This window comes from Aulostomus chinensis, chromosome 6 (genome assembly GCF_037954235.1).
Source record: "Aulostomus chinensis isolate RoL2024-O1b breed Wild chromosome 6, RoL_Achi_v1.0, whole genome shotgun sequence".
NCBI lineage: Eukaryota > Metazoa > Chordata > Actinopteri > Syngnathiformes > Aulostomidae > Aulostomus > Aulostomus chinensis.
Window position 1 is genome coordinate 17,279,815 of NC_141325.1, and position 20,555 is coordinate 17,300,369.

General features: G+C 39.6%; 1 protein-coding gene across 10 annotated transcripts in view; it reads left to right on the forward strand.

The window, feature by feature from the left end:
- Positions 1 to 1,624: 1,624 nt before the first annotated feature.
- Positions 1,625 to 20,555, forward strand: part of slc4a4a (solute carrier family 4 member 4a) — a 54,836-nt gene continuing 35,905 nt past the window's right edge. For 4 of the 10 annotated variants that reach the window (XM_086206872.1, XM_086206878.1, XM_086206876.1 and 1 more), the window contains exons 1-4: positions 1,625 to 1,775; positions 2,280 to 2,379; positions 7,554 to 7,627; positions 13,705 to 13,872. In XM_086206872.1, the coding sequence (XP_086062998.1) occupies positions 2,363 to 2,379; positions 7,554 to 7,627; positions 13,705 to 13,872 (259 nt within the window). In that variant the 5' untranslated portion in view covers positions 1,625 to 1,775; positions 2,280 to 2,362. Of the gene's footprint in view, positions 1,776 to 2,279; positions 2,380 to 7,066; positions 7,628 to 13,704; positions 13,873 to 20,555 lie in introns of those variants that run through there. The other 6 variants (XM_086206870.1, XM_086206871.1, XM_086206869.1 and 3 more) reach the window with 5 other exon arrangements.

Here is a 20,555-nt window from a genome sequence, read left to right on the forward strand (position 1 = left end):
GGAGCCTATCACAGCAGGGTTCACCCTGGACAGGTCACCAGTCCATCACAGGACCAACACATAGAGACAGACAACCATTCACACTCACAGTCACACCTACAGTCAATTTAGAGTATCAATCAGCCTCGTCCCCTCTTGATGTCTTTGGACTGTGGGAGGAAGCTGGAGTACCAGAGAGAACCCACACAGGAACAGGGAGAACATGCAAACTCCACACAGAAAGATCCCGTGCCCGAGCCGGGACTCGAACCCGGAACCTTCTTGCTGTGAGGCCACAGTGCTGACCACTGCACCACCGTGCAGCCCCCATACTGTATATATGTACTATATATATATGACATTATGTGGGACAATATATATGCAGCCTCTTATATATATTTATATTTATATTTACATATACACATATATTTGCAATTATTTATATACATGAATCAAAGCTAACACAGCAGATAAGCTGCAGAAGACCTCAGCATCAGACCCAAATATTGAAACAAGACTTTCATAAGTTTTCATCAAAACTGAAAAATACACGCCATGCCATTTGTCAGTATCATACAGTACAGGATAAGAAGACATTCTACAAAGTGGAAGAGCACTCAGAGGCCTGAGCTCCACATAAATTACATCAACTAAACCATAATAACAAAAATATTTACCTCAATAATTTATATATATATATTTATTTATTTATGTCTGGACCCAATATCACGCTATTAACAGTAAACTGGACTAAAACCTAAAACTCGGTGGTGAGGAAAAGACACAAACTCTTGTCATCAGTAAGTTTTCTTTTCAATGAATGTGCAAATACTATTTTCCTGGCTCTGTACTATTAATTGCATGAAAGGCTTTGGTTACCCTCAGAGAGTTACTGTGTTTTCTTTATCATTAACGCGTTTACAACTCTGCAACTTCCCAACTCATGGCAGTACTTGCAATCTGTAATACTACCAATAGATGGCGCTATAGATCGAAAATACCAGTACACAAGTCACAGCAGCATTGCAGTCAATTTGCTGTAAGTGAAGGACGAAGTAAACCTACGGCAGAATGTTAGACAAAAATCCGAGCAATAATCGTATAGGAATGTTTCATGTGTATAGTTAGGGATCCGAAAACAAAATTAAAACAAGCATGAATATATTACAGCTTTATAAGTTAACAACTGCCACGAGTGTTTTCACATAAGAAGCGTCAGCAGGGTGGGGGCTGTAAATGGAGGGGAGACCTGGATTATCAAAGCTCTAATTGAGGGCCCTCCAAACACACTGGAACACAATACAACAAACGTGGTGCCCAACGTGTTTTCAACCTGATATCAGTTTTGTTGTATCCATCAACCTGCAGGAGTGTTTGCTTGGATTTCAGGAGACACATTTCCTTTGTACTTACGTTTTGACTCTCTAATTTTAACCATTAATAAAGACACATGTCTCTAATTGGATAATGCCTTGGATAGCGTCCACCGATTTTGCTAGACTTTTGCTGTGTGTAAACCTGACCCTACCTGGCAGAGCTCATCCGTGACTTAGCTGAGGTGCAGGAGGGCCTAGACGAGGGGCAGGATGGGGAGGGGACGCTGATAAAGTGATGATGGTGCACCAGTAGCACAGTTTGACTTCCCACGGGAGGAGTGGCCTTAACAAAGGGTGACCCAGCAGATCACACGCGGCTCAGCGTCGCATTCAAACTTTGGTGGAGCGCTGGAGGTAGACTTCTTTGCCTTTATGCCATCGCAGGGGTGACGGTGAGCGCTAAGAGATCAACACACAGCGGTGAGTAAAGTCATTTACCCAAGTTTCACCTCTAAGTGTGGCCCTCTAAAACTAAGGCAATGAATCTATTTCTGTATGAACACCTCAAGACTAGTTATTGCGGCTTTTACGCATTTTGTGCGTAAACGCGCAGCTGTAGGGAGCGTTCCGTTTCGGCCAAGCGGGTTGTGGCACCAAATACGCTTACTGTGCAAAAAGAAAAAAAAAAACCTACTAGCTTAAGCTCGATTGGTGGTGCTATTTTAAACTGATGTGCCGACCAAAAGCAGCTGTATCGTATCATAATTTGAAGTTATGATGTGCAAAGTGTCTCAAAATTTCTCTAATCTCCCTTCCTATAATAGTGCTCCTCTCTATTTTCTCTGTTTTTGTTTAGCGTCAGATGAAGAATTATCTCGCCGTGACACCTGCACGTGTCTATATGGTGGCCTTATGGTGACAGATTCCTTGAATGTTCATGTACAGAGAGAGCAGCAATGAACCCTTCTTGTTTTACCCTGTCAGGTTAAACATCAGCCGCCGCTCCGGTGATCCGCTCTGCTTGGCACATATTCAGAGAGGAGATTTATCACACGCAACCTGACGAAATGAGCGGCAACAAGAAGTAAGTGACATCGACAAGCTTTTTACAGCCGCTTGACTTGAGGGTCTGAGAACCTTCAACTGGCTGCACTTATTTAAATGAATCAAATCAGGTGGAGTGTCAGAAACAATTGGTTTGTCTGGTACCAAAACATAACCTGTCTTGTAAATGATTAAAAATTTGCACCGCCGGGGCTTTATTTCCAGTGTGTCTTAAAGGAAATCAAATGTGATCTGAATGATCCCAGCTCCCAGGGGAGGGGGTTTCCCTAAAGGTCATTTAAAGATGATAAAGTTTAAACATACACACACGAGTGAGGAATGTAATGGATCCCACAGCCTCAGGGCAATATAATCACCAAGATCCTTAACACGTGATTCTGGTTGCACACCGTCACTCCTGACCGTTAAGCAAGACATTAAGTTGATATTTGATCAGAAGGATGTAGCACTGATTTATTACGCGTCTTCAAAAGCTGCACGTTCTCCTAATTCACTTGCACAAAGAATGAAGAGTATGTCATGTCAGGTCTTATTTTGAAAACCCCGACAATTTCAATATGCTGATACTTGGATAATGCTGATATCCTCAAGTTATATGCTTTACAGTTTCTAAATCACACAAAAACACGAAGCAACTTAGAAATCACAGGCGTTTGTGTTAATGGTCGATCTGCTGTCGAGTCAAATGTATTTATATTTAGATTGAAGCATAAACCCAGTGTGCTTGAAAATGATAAAAAAGAAAATAATTCATAAAAGAAAAAAAATCCAAATTCAATGTGGTGAAATTGCAATTCTTGGGTGTTTCTGTTTCTCATGTCATACCCTTTCAGTTACTATAAGCTGTGGAAACTTTTTTTTTTTGGACAAAATAAGAATTTCGATATCTCGCACACGGATATCTACCATTAAGCCCTTTAAATCAATCATTTAACATAAACTTAAAGTCATTTTTTTAATTGTGTAAGAAAACACTTTGGGATTAACAGAAATTAAATGATATTTTTACTAATACGCATGATTGATTTGACACTGATTGGATACAGGCACCACAGACACGTTTATTCATATCTCATGTGGCGACGACTGCTGATACTCTCATACCACAACAGTCAGTCATAACACACTCTGGAATGCCTTGAGGCAGTTTCCATGGTTTGGACGGACAGTTGTCACTTGCTTCGGCTCGGGTACAGAGAACACACACTCTTCTCCTAACAGATAGCCGATGTAGGTTACATGAAGATCACTTCAGGTCCTACAAGGACAGGGAGACTGAAATACTATCGGTGACGAGACAGATAGCTGCTGATACACAATCAGGAGTGCAAAGTAACAGCATGTTTGATTACTTTTACAGCTCGTAACGAGGTGGTTTGAAGGTTTAGTCACTGATCGTCAATATGCCTACAGCGTATTGACTGAAGGGGAAAATTCACACCAAAGTACTCAGCAGTAAACTTTTTAGTGTACAAGTATAAAGTGTCGGATGTCTTATTTGCATTTCTAAGTCCAATTTGCTCCGCTCTTGTTGGCAGCTGGCTACATTTTAACATGACGGCGAGCCATTTCCCATGTCTTTGATAGCAGGTGTGTCCGTGATCTAAAACATAAAACACACAGGTGGAAACAAAAGATGATTTCCTTCATTAAAAAAGTAAATCACACAAGTAATCACAAATCGTAAACACCAACTATTATCCTCACCAGATTGTCATTAGTGTCACTACAGAGACAAACAGCAGTTTTGATTGATTATAAATGGTGTGCAAAGATAGTTGAACATCGATATAAAACTGAACTTCAGTACATTTTATTTTATACCATAATGCCTTTCATCTGGTGCTTTGCACTGCTTGTTTGTTGAACTGGTACTGAGGTGTGTTTATTTTGTTTATATACTCACCTTGTGTCGTTGTGTGCTCTTGTGAGGTTAAATGATACTGAATTAATCTACAGTTGTCACGGTTCAGTGGTGCAACTTCACTTAATAAGCAGTTTATTTCGACATCAGCTAAGGATAACCCATTATCTTTTACAAGGCAACATCAGCCGACTACAGATGAAAGAAACAAAGACACAGTTTTGCATCATCACAGTGTTTGCAATCGTCTGTCCTAACCTGCCTCTCTTGATTTAAAGCCACACAGATCTATAGACCTTTCACAGATATCTCGATGCATAACGCAGAGAAAGAAGATGCTTGGTAATTTCCGTCGTTGCACTGTAAAAAGTTAAAATGTAAGTGTGATCAACGTCAGTCAACGATAATCAGTTACTATTGGTGTCTGTTATACATTAAGAGTGAAATATTGCTAAAGATGACGTGTTTTGATGAGATTTGATTTCATTCTGTTTAAATATTGGTACACAACAAAGCTGTAGCTTGAATCTCATTGCTAAAGCTGAAGAAATCAAATATTTGCTACTGACTTCACTCAGTACATCATTCTTACCAGCATCAGTCCCCAAAATTCTGTATTATTTCGGCTACAGTCAAAACATTAGATAGATAATCAATGAATCAGACTCTTGATATTTTTATTCCATCGTCATCTTCCGCTTATTCCTTACTAGTAAGGGTCGTGGGGGGGCTGGAGCCTATCCCAGCATCTACGGGTGAGAGGCAGGGTTCACCCTGGACAGGTCGCCAGTCCATCACAGGGCCAACACATATAGACAGACAACCATTCACACCTACAGTCAATTTAGAGTATCAATCAGCCTCGTCCCCTCTTGATGTCTTTGGACTGTGGGAGGAAGCTGGAGTACCAGAGAGAACCCACACAGGAACAGGGAGAACATGCAGACTCCACACAGAAAGATCCCACGCCCGAGCCAGGACTTGAACCCAGAACCTTCTTGCTGTGAGGTGACAGCGCTAACCACTGCACCACCGTGCAGCCCTAATATTATCATTGTTATGTTTCTTTCATCATGCAATTTTAAATCTTGTAAGAAGATTGTATCATTCCTAACTGGTGCTCTGTTTGTTGATCACAGCATAATCTTAAAGCTCATCAGTTTGACATCATATCAAAGCCAAAAACAAAAGCATTTACAAAAGCATTACTTGCTCCTGTCTGCTAATGAAATTCCTCCCCTGAAGATTTCCAGTGATGGTTCATTGGACAAAAATTTATGATCTGTAACATTAGTTTAAACCTAGACGGAAAAAAATAACAATAACTTGTAAATAAAGTTACTGTACTTGCCTGACGGCAGTGCAACCAGTGATTTAAGAACAGACAAAGGATGTCAGTGTTGCAATTTTATCTTTTTGTTTTTTAAAAAAAAAAAGTCTTTCTCACTTTGTATGTTCAAAAAGCATGCCTACATCTTTTCCTCCCCTGAGAAGTACGTGTGACCTCAGGCTGAGTCTGGCCTGCTATGTCCGTGGTTGCTCCATAGGTGGCAACGGAGGAAATGAGACAGAGACCCCTGCTTTTAATTTCTCCTGAATAATAGTGGGCTCTTTAAAAATCAGATGACCCACAACAGACAGAGTTGTATTCCACAGCAAAAGCTTGACATGTTGCTTATTACTCAGTTTCTTTTTGAGTGATACAGTCAGCATTTGATGAGAGCAGCTACATTTTACCAGGAAGATGGGAGTGATATAGCGGGAATGATTATTTTTGAATTTCACTGAAAAATTATCCAAAAATAATGAGATTTTTGCTTATCAAACAAGCACGTTCCCTTATATCTGGAAAATATCATCTGTAGGCCCGAGGCTTCTCCGTAACACCACAGTTCATTTTTACTTCATCAAAAATAGCAGCTCCTGTCACTTTAGTATCACTTTATTATGATCTGCTTTCAACGCCTGTGTTTGTTAAAAACAGGTATCAGGTAATGTAGAAAACAATAGTCAGATGAATCTCTCGTGAAAACAATAGTTAGTGGCAGCCCTAATCCCGAACCAGCTGGTAGAATACTGTTGTGTAGCTGACCTTTGACCTGTGGGACCATCATGTCTGTCCAGAGTATCTCGCTGCCGTCTTCCTCAGCACATACTGTCCTGTCCACTTTGACCCAAATGGATTAAATCAGTGGCGAAACTACACTTACTCCTACAACTATACTACTTATTAAAACACTGTGGAAGGTCTCATGGTAACACACAAAATTTTTCACAATTTTATTGACAAAACAAATTTTCACAAAAAAAAAAAAAAAAAGATGTGAGTATTTCTATTTGGGGGTTGGTGGATTAAATCTGGGTCCTAAATGATTGCCACCAGATCTCTGTCAAAGCTTTTCATCCTGATAACGTCTGTTCATAGAAATATATGTGTTAGCTCTTCACTCACTCAGCCTGCTCATCACTGACTGATTTCTGTATTTCTTCCACCACAAAAACAAAGAAACAAAGCTTATTTCCAGGGTTAGAGCCAGGAAAAAAAAAAGAAACTTTTTTTAATCCGTTGTCTGTGTTGGGAAACAGCACGGCCTGCTTGAGGTGAGGGCAAGCGATTGCGAAGTTGTTTTAAAGAACAGTGCCGTAGTGCCAGCCTGTTATGGGCTTGTATCTGTGTTGTCATTTAAGTAAAGCCGACGTAATCCTGTAAGGGCGGATGAGTAGACAGACATGTCATGCCCCACTTGTGTCTTCAGTCGAGGTTGTAGAGAGGGGGGCTGGCAAGCATTACTGACCAGATGGAGAGGCTTTGTGGTGTGTGTGGGCGTGAGGCTGATTAGACTGTTTCAGATCTTTTCCAGTAATTGAACATATTACCTGTTCTCAATATTTTTAAAGTTGGAGTGGAGACTGAAGAGCCAGATCCGGATTTTGATTGGTTCAAGTCTTATTATATATTTATTTATCTTTTTGCGCATGACTGCCACCATCTCATTCAATTAGCAGAGACTTCCTGTCCTCTCCCTCACCTCCCCTCCGACAGATTAAATCCATTACACCGTACCTATCGGCTATGCACTTTGCCCTCAGCAAGGACAACACACATTCTCACTCTTGAGGGCGGTTGGCACACTGAAAGTTGGGTGAGCTTTGAGGTGGTCGAATAGGTTGTCAATGAGTCTTTAATGGGTGGAGATGAGTGCCACCAGCAGTACCAGACTGAGTCCTAGTCCCAACCTACTGCAGGTGAACGAGCCGAAGCGCTATGGCTCCACGTTGTCGCTGGAGGAAAAGTGTGAGCAGTCGTTCTTCCTTTTTTACTACTACAGGATGGAGGATGAGGCGGTGCTGGACAGAGGGGCGTCGTTACTTAAGCACATCTGTGATGAAGAGGAAGTTGAAGGTATGTTTACTTTTCTGTGCTGTTTATTTTTGTGGGGGCCCAAAAAAAAGTCACATTTTACATTCAGATTAATTTAATTTATGAAGGAAAATAAAAACACAATGAGCAGGACAGATGAACCTCTAAAACTTGAACTTTTTCGGAGATTTATGTTTTTATTTAACATTTTTATTCCCTAAAACCTACTGTAGAAGCCAGTGAATCACAGTTTTCAGATATTATTAACCGGAACTAATGCTACTTTAAACCCAAATTGCCATGTTATCGGAATTTTTAAGATCTGAAAATTTATTTTCTTTATTTTCCCTTTGAACTTTTTCTGCTTTTTCCAGGTAAGATGAGTCATTGAGGAAAAATAGGTTACTAGAAGGTGAATAAATGCCAATTTTCCCACATTTCCTGCTGGAATACTGTTAAGTGAGCTGGCACGAGAAACATGTCGAACACAGAGCATGTGATCCTGTGTTTACCTCACTAATCCCCCTTAAAGACAGACAAGACAACAAAACAGAGAGGCAAAAACAATTCCACTATACTTACATATCTCTAAAGGGCGGCTGCTGAGCTTTTTGTCAGGAACAAAACGAACATAGTGGAACGTTATTGGACTGCACACTTTGCACTTCATGACTCAATTGTTTTAGCGCTTTATCCCATAAGATTTGAATGCGGACAAATTCAACTCTACATATTTCTGAAACAACTTTTAAAATAAACTTCCCCCACAACAGACCACTGCTATGTGGGAAGGTGTCTTATTTATATACATACCAATGCACAGTTGATATATTGCTGCATCCTCAAGAATATTATTGGTTGAAAATGAGTGAAGTCAGTTAATTTCAACAGTTAATTATTATGCTATTAACTCTTATCAATAACACAGGGTTTCTTGTGATAACTTTCAGTATTTTAAAATATTTCATCCCTCATTCTCGAGAACAGTTTTTCTAAATTCTCAATTACTGTACCTCAGCTCTTCCTTGCTTACTTTGCATCTCTTGTTCAAAAATAAAAAAATCTGCAAGTGTCACCTCCAGGTGAAGTTTTTCAAGCCTCTGACTAGGAGTGTCACAATATACCCATACTGACAATAACTGTTTTTACTAAAAAAGTAAGAAATATTGCTACAATACACATGATGATATCAACTAAACCAGCATTAGTAACTATCTGCTTCACTCTTGAACATAACAGTTGACAATACTGGTTCCGTAACACTCTCCACATCACCACACTCATAACGTCAATGTCAAATTTTCTTGTTTTCATCCAGCTGTACCAGTGTCTTTTGTTGATTTTCTTCGATCACAACTTGAAGATACAATGTAGATTTCTGATTTTTTTATGACTAAGTTAAGAAACACAAACTGGAGACCTGTGTTGTCCAAAAAAAAAAAAAAAATCGGTATTGCGTTATGAAAGGGCCAAGTTTTGGATCCATAAAGCTAAAATTTGCAGATTTGTTTGCATATTTTTTTCTTTTACTATAATCCATAAAATCCCGTAAACTTTTCTGCATAATCTTCATTATCACTGAGTTTTGATCAACTCTCAATGCAAGGTTGATTAAGTAATGCAGACGTAATGCACTCTGCGATAGTATCTGTTTGTTTTTCTCCTTCAAATGCAACATTTTGGTAATTTGCCTTTCCGTCAGTTAGTTGCAAATATGACAAGCATAACAGAAGCAAAGCTGGAAATTTTCCTCTCACTTCAGCATTTTGTCAGGTGTCACCTCAGTTTGAACCCTCTTTCAATCTCTAATTTCCTACGTGTGTGTGTGTGTGTGGGGGGGGTGTGCGTACGTGTGTGCGTGCATGTGTGCGTGCATGTGTGTGTGTGTGCACGTGTGTGTGTGTGTGTGCGCGCGTGTGTGTGTGTGTGTGTATGTAAGCAGTGTCTTGGCTGTGTGTACATGTCCTTGATTGTTGACTAAATCTTCTGTTGGAAGTTGTCACTGACTCTGTGCTGCAAACTCGGAACAGACTCACACACTGGCTGATAAAATAAAGAACCAAAAGAGATGAGGTATCAATGACTTTTCTCAAATTATACAAGATAAGGCTCTGCGAGAAGAGCTTTAGACCAATGACAAAATTACCTTAATTAGATTCTGATTAGCTTCTGTTTTAACTGTTTGAATGAAAGATAAACATGAAGTTATACAGATCTTTCTGACCTCTGACTAGAATTTTTAAATTTAAATGAACATGTTAGGTAACCCACTTACTGTTCCAACACTGATAAAAAAGACTCCTGTGCATCTACATAAGTGATATTAATGGTCATCAGGTTGAAGCTATACATGTACAAAGCTAATAGCTGGATGCTATGCTTAGTCATGTAATATCTATCTATTAAGTTACGTTATGATATAGCTAATGGTATAGCTGTAGCCATAAAGCTCAGGGGTGTTTTACATGAGATTTTAAATTATTGAAGAAAATAAGCTCTTTGGTGAATAAGATTTAACGAGACTTCAACATTTTTTTCACCATGATAATCTTCTCATAGTCTTATAAGTTTTTGTCTTTAATATTACAAATATGTACAAAATAAATGTCAGGAACAAGGAGTTACAAGCAGCCATCAGGCTTTGTATCCTGTCTGTAAGACTTACCTGAGGGCTAAAATAGTCCTATGGTTCTTAGTACAAATTTAATGAATGAGGCCCATTGTGATGGATCACTGAAATGACAGTCAGGATTCTGCATAGCTGTGATGTCATATCGCCCATAGCCACGCCCCTAAAACACCAGGCTACTATAACAAAAAGTCCAACAATCTGCTTAGTATTATTAGCATGCTGTCAGTGCTGTGTGCCACATGGCAGTCATCCCCACTGATCTGGGCAGGTCCCAGTGGAGCAGTTACTGGGGAAACTGGCGGTGGCGTTGCCTCTTCTCAGAAATCTGGAGAGCTCAACAAACCTCCCAGCAAACACAGCGATTTCATTAAATTCAGTGTGTGCTCACAGGCAGCTCAAAAAGAGGTTCTTCTTGCACACAAACAAGGACAGGAAGTTATTTCACAAAGCTCAGCTGGCAGTGTGCAAATCTTCCATTCCAGCTCCCTGACTTGGCTGTTTTTATTCCTTCTCCTCCATCACTCCCTCGTACCTCCTTTCTTGTTGGAAAGAAAGTTCGTGCAAATGTTTTCACGCTCTGCTTTAGAGCTCATCTATCAGCACTAATAGCACTGTCCTCTTTCTCTCACTGTTGTCCAGCCATCTGCTTCTGGGTTTTGTTGTGATGTGCACTGGCCATAATGTTGTTGATTCTGACAAAAGGAATTATTGGCATACAGTACGTGCATGCTTTTTTCTGTTCCAGAACATATTAGTTGCTTAAATTACATTATAGGTTTATTGTCCTTTATGACCTTGGTGTTTTTAATCTTGTAATGTAATCTTTGATGAATATTGGAAAAAGAACAGGTATTAAAGGCTGTTAAAGTACAAAACTGTCACCAAATTGACCTTCAAACACTGTATAAATCACTGCAAGAACTTAAATATTTCTAGATATTTCCGTCTGCATAGAATTGTACAGCGCTCATTAGATTTAGACAAGTTTATGTTGGCAGATGTAAAAGTCTGACCATTAATTGGTGTACAATCCTAATTTTAATAGTTACGGTCTTGGAACTTGCAGAAACGTTGTTTCCTTGAGTTGATCATCTGCTTTTTTTGTCCTTTTGGTTCAGGGGTGCAGTGCTTCAGCAGTGCACGATTGATCTTGTGTTTTTATGTTATCACATAAACAACGGAGAGGTGCCATCTTTGTTGACCCAAAAGTCTTGTGGTGTGGGTGCTGCTGGTGCTGTCTCGTACCGTATGTCTGCTTTAAAGAGAGTGCCTATGTCTTTGTTTTAGTCTGGCTTGTTGTTCAGTTGAGGCGAAACATCTATAAGTGCACTCAGAGGGCGCAGGCCTCTGCCAAGGCCAATAGTCCACCCTTCTGTTTTATGCAAATCTGCAAATGAATGCAAAGTACATGTCTGGATATATTTCCATTTAAAATTCTTGACATAACAATACCATAAAAGCCTAATAAAAAAAAAAAATTTTAAATCCTGAAATTTAAGGCTTTTGTCTTTGGGCAACAATACATCTTGACTTCTTTGGCAGAGGTAAAACAACAACAAATTAAAAATTCCAGAGCAATTCTTCATCCGGCAAAAGTGGCCATTGTTATGAAGCTGCACACCACGGTCACTTTTCATGATAGTCATGGCTAAAAGATGAAAGCTAGGTCATCAACAGCCAATGATTATAATCTGATAATTGTATTTAAGGCCAACATCTTAGATCTTCCTCATCTCAGATGCTCAGTATTTATTCCGAATGTTTAACCATCAGGGTCAACGAATTTAGATGAACCCCTAAAAAAACACAAGGCATTGTGGTACGAGTGAATAAGAATACTGTTGTGCTTCAACAGAGATCATTGTTTGTTGTTTGGACACTTCCTGATTGGGTCATGTGCAGTGCTTGGCTCAGCGTTACCCGATCTGCACCAGAAGAGGACATTTGCAACAGATGTAATAGACTCTTTTGTTTCAGAAAGACTTTTGATGCTTATCCTGAAAGGTTTTTTTTTTTTTTTAGCAAAGAAAATAGACACTGCAGTGCTAAAAATAGTCATGATTTGTGGGATTTATGCCACTTCTTTGTGGATTTAGGTCAGTTAGATATAAAAGATAGTATTTGTATGAGGTAGACACTCATACAGTTGGCACAGAAATTGTGATCAGTTATCACGACAATGGCCAATTTCAACCTCTTTCAATAAATCTAAGGATACTGGGAATCTTGATTCCTGCAACAAAAACTCCAAACTAAGCTTTAAAGGAGACTTGATGCTTGTGACCAAAGCCATCAATATCCGCTTCAGCAAAATCTTAGTAAATGCAACTTTAAAGCAGAAATACTCAAGAAAAACAATAGATGTCCTCCTCTTCACCTGTTTAAGCCCATGTTTGTCTTTCTCCAAACAAATCCACTTCCATTATTGTGTCACTACCCGGAGAGAAAGAGGAAACAACTTGACCTCCCACAAATCTAAGGACATTTAAAAGAAGAAAAAAGTTCCACCTCTACAGCCTTACACCAAGCATGACATCACCACGAAATATTTCATCGTTTGTGGTTTTAGATGAAAAACTTGAACCCTGTAGTTTTAAAGAAATTTTTTTTGGAAAAGATGCAGTGTTTGCGGTGTATTAGAATGTGTGTTGAAAAAGCACAATATGACTTTCATAAATCTTTTTTCATGCTATCATCTTGTGTTAACTTATGTTTTAAGTCCTTGTCTGTAAATAATATCTCTAATAAATATACTCAAACAGTATAAATGGATTAAATCAAACCGGAAGCCGATCATACATAAATCAATGCCCACAACTCTACCAACTGTAAAAGACCAGCAGTTTTGAACATTGGCATCATGAAAGGAAGACACATTCATGGGATCACATTTTCTGGGTTTGAGAGTGGGATGTGTATATCAATGAAAAAACAAGAAAGCATTCTGGCAGGGTCATATTAAACTGTTAAAAATATTTTGGCATCAACAGTTTTAATTTCTCATGTGTTGTCATCAAATCTACGTCCACTTAAGTGGCATGTTATTAGCAAACAGTCTGGCGGTGTTGCCATTATTGACGTTAAACCATCCAAGATGTAAACTGCACGTCCTCTTGGTTTTGTGCCAACATGTATTACAGGTACTGTATTTAGTTATGCAGTTGTGGCGTCTTCACTGCCTCATGCTACTTCTTTTTTTGTCCAAATATTTGTTTTGACAGTGTACTGCAATCTCTAGAAGCCTACTCTGATCTGTTATGGGCCATGTGAGAATGTTCCCTGTTTAACTCAATTTGAGAAGTGGTTGAGGTTTTTGCACATATTTCCACAACACTGAGTTGTTACATCAGGATTTTCTAAATATAAAATTCTTAATTTTTTTACTGTGTGTCTTGTAATTTTCAAGAAATAAAAGTTCACATTTGAAATTTCAAGGATGTTTAAGGACGTGTGCTGCAGAGTTCACCAGGCCTTTTGCTCTTTGCAGGTCACCACACCATATACATCGGTGTGCGGGTACCCAAGAGCTATCGACGTCGGAGGCGTCACCGTCGGAGAACCAGTCACAAGGACAGAAAAGAGAGGTTGACAGAGACTGACAAGTCGGACACAGAAAACAACGATGAGGCCAGCAACAGCATCCTCAAACCTCTCAGTAAGTTCTGATGGACTCACTGTCATGACTGATTAGGGCTCATGTCCGTCTCTGCTGTGGGCAGCTCTCTTTTGCAGAAAAATAGCCCTCTGTAACTCCCTGTGACCCCAAAGAAGTTGCTGAGTCCACTTGTGGCCAGAAATAGCAGTGCGTGTCCTGCTGGGTGACAAGTCTGCTTCGACAGAGCAGAGTGAATTTTCAGTTTAAGTAATGGCCACTCTGATACGATTGTTCTTGCTGCTGATGTGAGTCCCTTGGGTACAGTGTGTGTTCTTTGACCTTGGTTATAGACAAAAGTGTATCTGTCTTTGCGTGCATGTGGGTGTTTTAGCAGCTATGCTGTATATGTTAGTCTTTTGGCTGGAGTTTCTTCCGTTGAGGATAAAGTACTATGTGCCCTCAGGCGCGTGTGATCTGTGGATGCTTGGACAAATAGGTTTGGCTTGTTTGAGGAAAACGTTACACATAAAGGGAGGAGGGAAAGGTTATTTTGAGGCCACTAAGGAGGAGAGCTTAACCTAATTAAGTCGTGTTTAGGTGTGAATCGTATGAATTAAAACTGAAATATGTATGAATTTGCCGTTTATAATATTGAACCTAACATTTCACCCAAAAAGTGCATTCTGGCTTTCAAGTATTCACTGTTTCATGTGTTTTCTTTACCTGAATCCAGGGTCTAGGGAAAGAGGTGATTTGAGATTTTGGCTTGTATAAATATAATTTGATTTGATCGCAACTGCCACATGGGAAAATGTGAAAAACTCTGATAAGACATGTCAATTTTATTTGTATAAAAAGAGATTGATAAGCTCAGAGGTGAACAGTTTGGTTTTCGACTCCCATTCTGATAAGGGTGATCCCATGCCAGTAGACATGCTGTAATTTCAGAGAAATCCAGGGGATAGGGGGTAATTCTGATAACACGAGGCCCATGTGTAACACTCGTCCTCTCTGAATAAGGCTTAAAATGTCCTTGCTGCCAAATCCAATAATGAGGCAGGCCACTGTCATTTCTAGAGAATGATGTAATTTCACACATGCCTGCGTGCACATGATGTGACAAGAGGACCAAAATACACCAGAACTGGATTTTACAACATCTCTTAATGTCGGGGGATTTTCTTCAGGACATAAATCCAATCAAAGAATAGATTACAGCCGGCCCATCTGGTGGCTGACACTGATTTTAGTGTTGCATATTGAGTAAAATCTTTGTTTTTAATGAAAGATCTCATTAAAGATGTGATTCCTCTTCAAATCCATTAATGTTAGTCCACCATATTTTTGCATAGCCTACTTGCAGCTCACTGTATATGACCAAATATAAATGTGTCAAAGGGGAAGACCTTCTATTCTTGTAAAAACTCCACATCCTTCATGATATCTGATATGATGGAACGTGTGAAACCTGACGTACGGGGGTTTGTTTGTGGCAGAAACACAGGTAGATCTCCATTCATGGAAAACACACCAATGTTGGCAGGAGAATTTGAGCATCAATATTTTGTTAACAGTCAACACTGGGCTACCCTGCTGGTTCATATGGGTTAAATAGTGTCCACACTATTGATGTCACAGACTGTAGGAGCCTGTTATGGAATTAGGATGTTGGTGACGCGTGCAATAAAGGGGTATATCAACACTGAGAGGATTGTAATTTGTTATTGTTGATGGGAGAGACAAAGTAGCTTTTTTTTGTTTGGGGAAAAAACTATTAAAGCGATGCTACACCCAAAAATGTTGTGCTTTTTAAAATATGAATAGGTGTCTTGAGCCCCCCCCCCCCCCCCCCCCAAAAAAAATTCCCTCTTGTGTTATTCCCCAGAATGCAGGAAGATCTAGGCATGAGCTTCAAGCTAATGGCTAACATTTACAGCTACCAACAAACAGCAAACAGCAGAACATCCTTTTACAGCTCTCACAGTCTGAGAGTCCTCTCAGTCCTATCAGTTCTCCACAAATGCCTTGATTTAAGCTACAAACAAAACAATTGTAACCCTTCCAGTTTGATGCTAACAATGGCAAATAATATGGTTCAATTGAATGAGGTTTTTGTGGATTACTGAGCTTCAGGGTGGATATAGATATTTATCTATATATAAATAGATGTGGTTTACATTGGATACTGTGCTTCACACATGTCAAAGATACACATCTCTACCTTATCAGTGCAAGCTACTTTCTCTTTTGCTGTACCAGAAAAATAAACCCAAAACAAAAATGCACACCATGCATGGAGAAGAAGTTTGGACTGATTTGATTTTTTTTTCAGATATATTTCTGGAAGAAGAAGTAGCCCAAATCACAAATGAGTGTCAGATTAAGCCTCCCTTTTTTATGACTTGCAAACAGTCACACCCCCTCATGGCTCAAGATTGATGTAGATAGTACTGAAATGATATCACTCACGTACATGAACAGTTTGGTGAAAAAGATCATGAGGGCAAAGTGAGCAGGGTGACGTGCAAAAAGTAATTCATGCCACAATATTCTACAGATGTGGCAGATTTCGAGAAAACAGAAAATAATGCTGTGGGGCCAAGACGAGCTGCCTGAACAACTTCAGTGGTCCGTGAAATGGATTAAATCTTTTCAATTGTCACCATGAAGTTGAGTTAGATCTGTTTTACACTTCACCCATTGATGTTCATGGGGGGGCGGGGGCACTGTTATTTGTGAAGCCCATACCCTATGATTCACATCATTATCGGAGCCTTATGACTCCCTCGCTATGGAAGCATCAATTGTCAGATTTCCATTAGCTTATTCTGATTGCAGATATTGTGTTAGAAAAAGTTGTTGTAGGGTTAGAGCTTTTTGGAGGTGTTGATTGCACCGTGCAAGAAATGAAATCTTCTTTTTTGAAAGCTCTCATGTAGTGAATCATGAAGTCACATGACTGACCAGCTGTCATCTTCGCAGATTTCCCTAAACTTTGTCCTCAGAAAACGTGATGAAAGCTATTCTTTTCTCCTGTATGTTGAAGCCACAGCTTTGAGTATGACGGCAGTATTGCTATCTTCTGGCAACCATTAGCTTATTTTACTCCTAACCAGTTGATCAAAACACATTTCCTTTTTTGCAACATAGCCACAGTTCACTTACAGTCATTGTTTATGTTTGTGGCAGCTGTAGCTGGATTTTTTTATCCGTTCGTCCCATTCTTTCAACACAAGGAATGCCTTGAGGGAAATTCCCCCAAATTTGACACAAACATCCACATAAACTCAATGGTGAAGTGGACAAATTTGGTGGTCAAGCGGTCAAGGCCACCATGACCTCATAAAATATGTTTTTGGCAATAGCACAAGAATTCCTAAAAAATATCACAACATTTCTCACAACTGTGTAATAGAATCAAATGTCCTAAAATATTATATCCAAAAGGTCAAAGGTCAGATTGGCATGCTAATGTTCTTCAAAAACACATTTATTGCAGACATTTATTATCAAAGGCATACCGTATATCCAAATGTAAGTAGTTCTACTTGTCTTAATTTATCTTTAAATTGGTGGCCTAACTCACAATATAGAAGAAAACTAGTCAAAGTAGTGACTACAGAGGAATTAAGTGAATTAACCAGATTGATCTTTTAAATGATCCACGCTCATTTGTAAATTTATGTCACTTTCCCCTCTGCTAGCTTGCACTTAATTTGCATTTTCCCCTTTTATTGAGCAGTTTTGCCTTTGTACACTGGATCTGCAGGCATCTGTTAAGCAGGCAAAAATGACAGGCATGCAGGATACCTAATGCCTTACTGTTGTTCACTACCCTGTTACTCTTTCTGGGAAACATGGCCACCCCAGGCAACCCCCCTTATGTGTTGTTTGGACTGAAATGTTTAGTCAGATGGACGCTGCAGGAACTAGGAGTACATCTTCGGCTGCTCATTTTGATGAGTACTTTTTTCTCCCCCCTTCTTTTTTTTTGTGTGGCTCAAATGCTCCCTCGCAGTGAATTTAAAGTTTCTCTTTATTTATCAGCGTTAGAGAGAACAAGCTCTGGCTGCTCTAAGGTTATGTGTTCTAGTCAGATACCACCTGACCCCACATTCATAGATTTATGATGACATTCAAATGTGATTAGATAAATACAAAAGGTCAAGAAAGAAACTTGATTGTTTTTCTTATCGTTCCTGGTAAATTGACATTTTTAAAGCTACCCAGTTTTCACATAGCAATAGCAATATTTGTTTCAAACAACATTTGAAGCATTTATATAAAAAGACACATGGGATTCATCATGACAATTTTAAGTACTCATTGCCTGACAAGCATTTATCATGGTCACATTTTACCAAGTGATAGCAGGTACTGTAAAATAACTGCGTGTCTGTGCACTCTGTGTGAATGTACTGTGGGCATACTGTATACTGGTGCATTGTCAGACTGTCATGTGCACGCAGCGACATACTTTTTGGTTGAACTACTTTTTGTTATTGAAAACAAAATAAATCAGTAGAAATGGTCCCAGATATTGTTTTAGCAAACCCCTGCAAATTCATCATTTTGTTGCAGGTAGAATGATTCATCTTCTAATCTCTGGGTTGGCAGCTTGATCCCTGGCTGCTCCAGTCCATGAAAGTTTATGAATAGGTGAAGGGGATACTTGAGGCGATACAAAATTTGATCTGCCATGCTACGCCATATATTTTGTGTTTTTCTCTGTGTTTATGAAGCAATTATCCTTTCTTGTCATTCCAAGCAAATGTCAAAATATATCTGGTAGAAAATGTGTCTACATATAAATGAGGACCTATACAATGAAATTTCTACTTTTGCTCATATTTATCACCCAAATTTGATGGACCATTCCACCTTGACCTTCTTGCACCTTTACATGTTGCATTTTTTCAGATCAAATGATGTAACAGCTCCCCTTAAATCAGAGCCAAATGGTTACTGTTTTTTGTAACAATGAAGATGATATGAGAAGGACCAAATAGATTTTATTTGTGATCATGTTAAGGTGCGTAGCCACAGTCCATTTGAAATTGCTCTATTTGATTTGGTTTCACAGTGCACAAATTTAAAGGCACCAGGTTTAAAAGGATACCTTTGTTGAGCAGCATGTCCAAAGGGGAAGAGCCAGAAATTTACCAATATCCTCAAATAACAGTCTCTGAATGTAGATCTTGATTTAATCGATCTAGACAATGACATGCTAGCCCGGCTCGCCTCAATGGGGCTGCAGGTTTAAAGACTTATGCCAGAAGAAGAAGAAAGTTGTAAAACAATTGGGAGGAACCAAGACCTTGATTGGTTTACCAGCACTGCCATATCGTGCTCTGGTAATAATAACATTTATCAGCTGCAACAAAGGAGACAAACCTGGCCCGTTTTTATTGAGGCCGCACATTCACTATACCTGTAGACAGCTCAGTTATTTCCGCCCAGCTGGTCCGTGTTACATTTTCATCATAAGTTGCTCACCTAAGCCATCACAACAACATACCACCAGAGCCCGATGGTGTGGTTACTGTGCTCTCAATGGAGCCCCCTCAGGGCGTCACTTCACATTCAACCCAGTCCCCGTTTGCTGCCTGCACACTAACTGCCCTGCATACTGAACGCCAGACTTTGTAGCAGGAACATTTGCTGTTCACTCAGTGCTCCTCTTGCTTTGAATAAGCTGACATACAGTTGCATTATCATTGCATGTACAGTCAGAGACAATGAACTTGCTATTAGATCCCATGTAGCCTTTTACTGTGTTGAGTTTTCCACAAAGGTCAGAGGAGATTGGAGGTATTTGTGTAGGATGCATGTCAAGAGTGGGTCTAAACAGGCCTTTAGTGGCAGTCTCACTAAGCTTTCTGCTGGGCAGTGGGCATTCTTCCTCCATCTCCTATCCCATGAGCCTCTGCTGCTTGGACAAAGTCCTCTTTGTATGTCCGTGGCTCTTGGCTAGAGCACACAGAGCTTTGAAATTGCATTTGAACGATGGGATTTTCATTTCTCTCCCTCCTTTTCATGCTTGCTCTCACCCCTCTTTGCTTTCACACTGCCCTGAACCTCACCCCCTCCAACCACCCTCCTCACCCTCCTCACCCTCCCCACCTACCTCTTAGCAACTGCTTTGAGTGGGACAGTATTGCATCGACACCAACACTGTGCTTGTTACCATCTCTGGTGTATAGCTCAGTGGGTTGATCTTACGTTGTGTTTTATTAATAGAATACCATTAAAAGTGAATTTAAAGATGATTCATGTATAGAAAACTGGTGAATTAAAAATCATTTTATGGCTACAATTTTATTTCAGATGTATTATTTGAATGTCCTCTGACATTATTATTGTGTTACTCATGACATTGAAATGGTTTTTGTAATATTGAATGACACTGTGACTTTGAAGAGAGATCCACTGTATTCGGAGTTTTGACTGTAATAGTTGAATTTAGATGGAATACAGTTTTGCATTTCATTGTATTTGAAAGCCCTCAGGCATGTATATGTAAGGGAGGGAAACAGTTCTGTGTAATATATCTAGTGTATCATTACCCCTTGGTGCAGATTTCACAGTTTGGTAGAAACTTGCAGACCTGAGAGCTCCTTCAATTCAGCAGTGGGAAATGCAGTTGGGCTTCCTGGTTGTTTCTCACTGATGTCACAGATCCTGTCATAGTGTCCTTTACATTAATGCTCAGTGAGGCACAGGCTGCAACATCCACAGCTAAT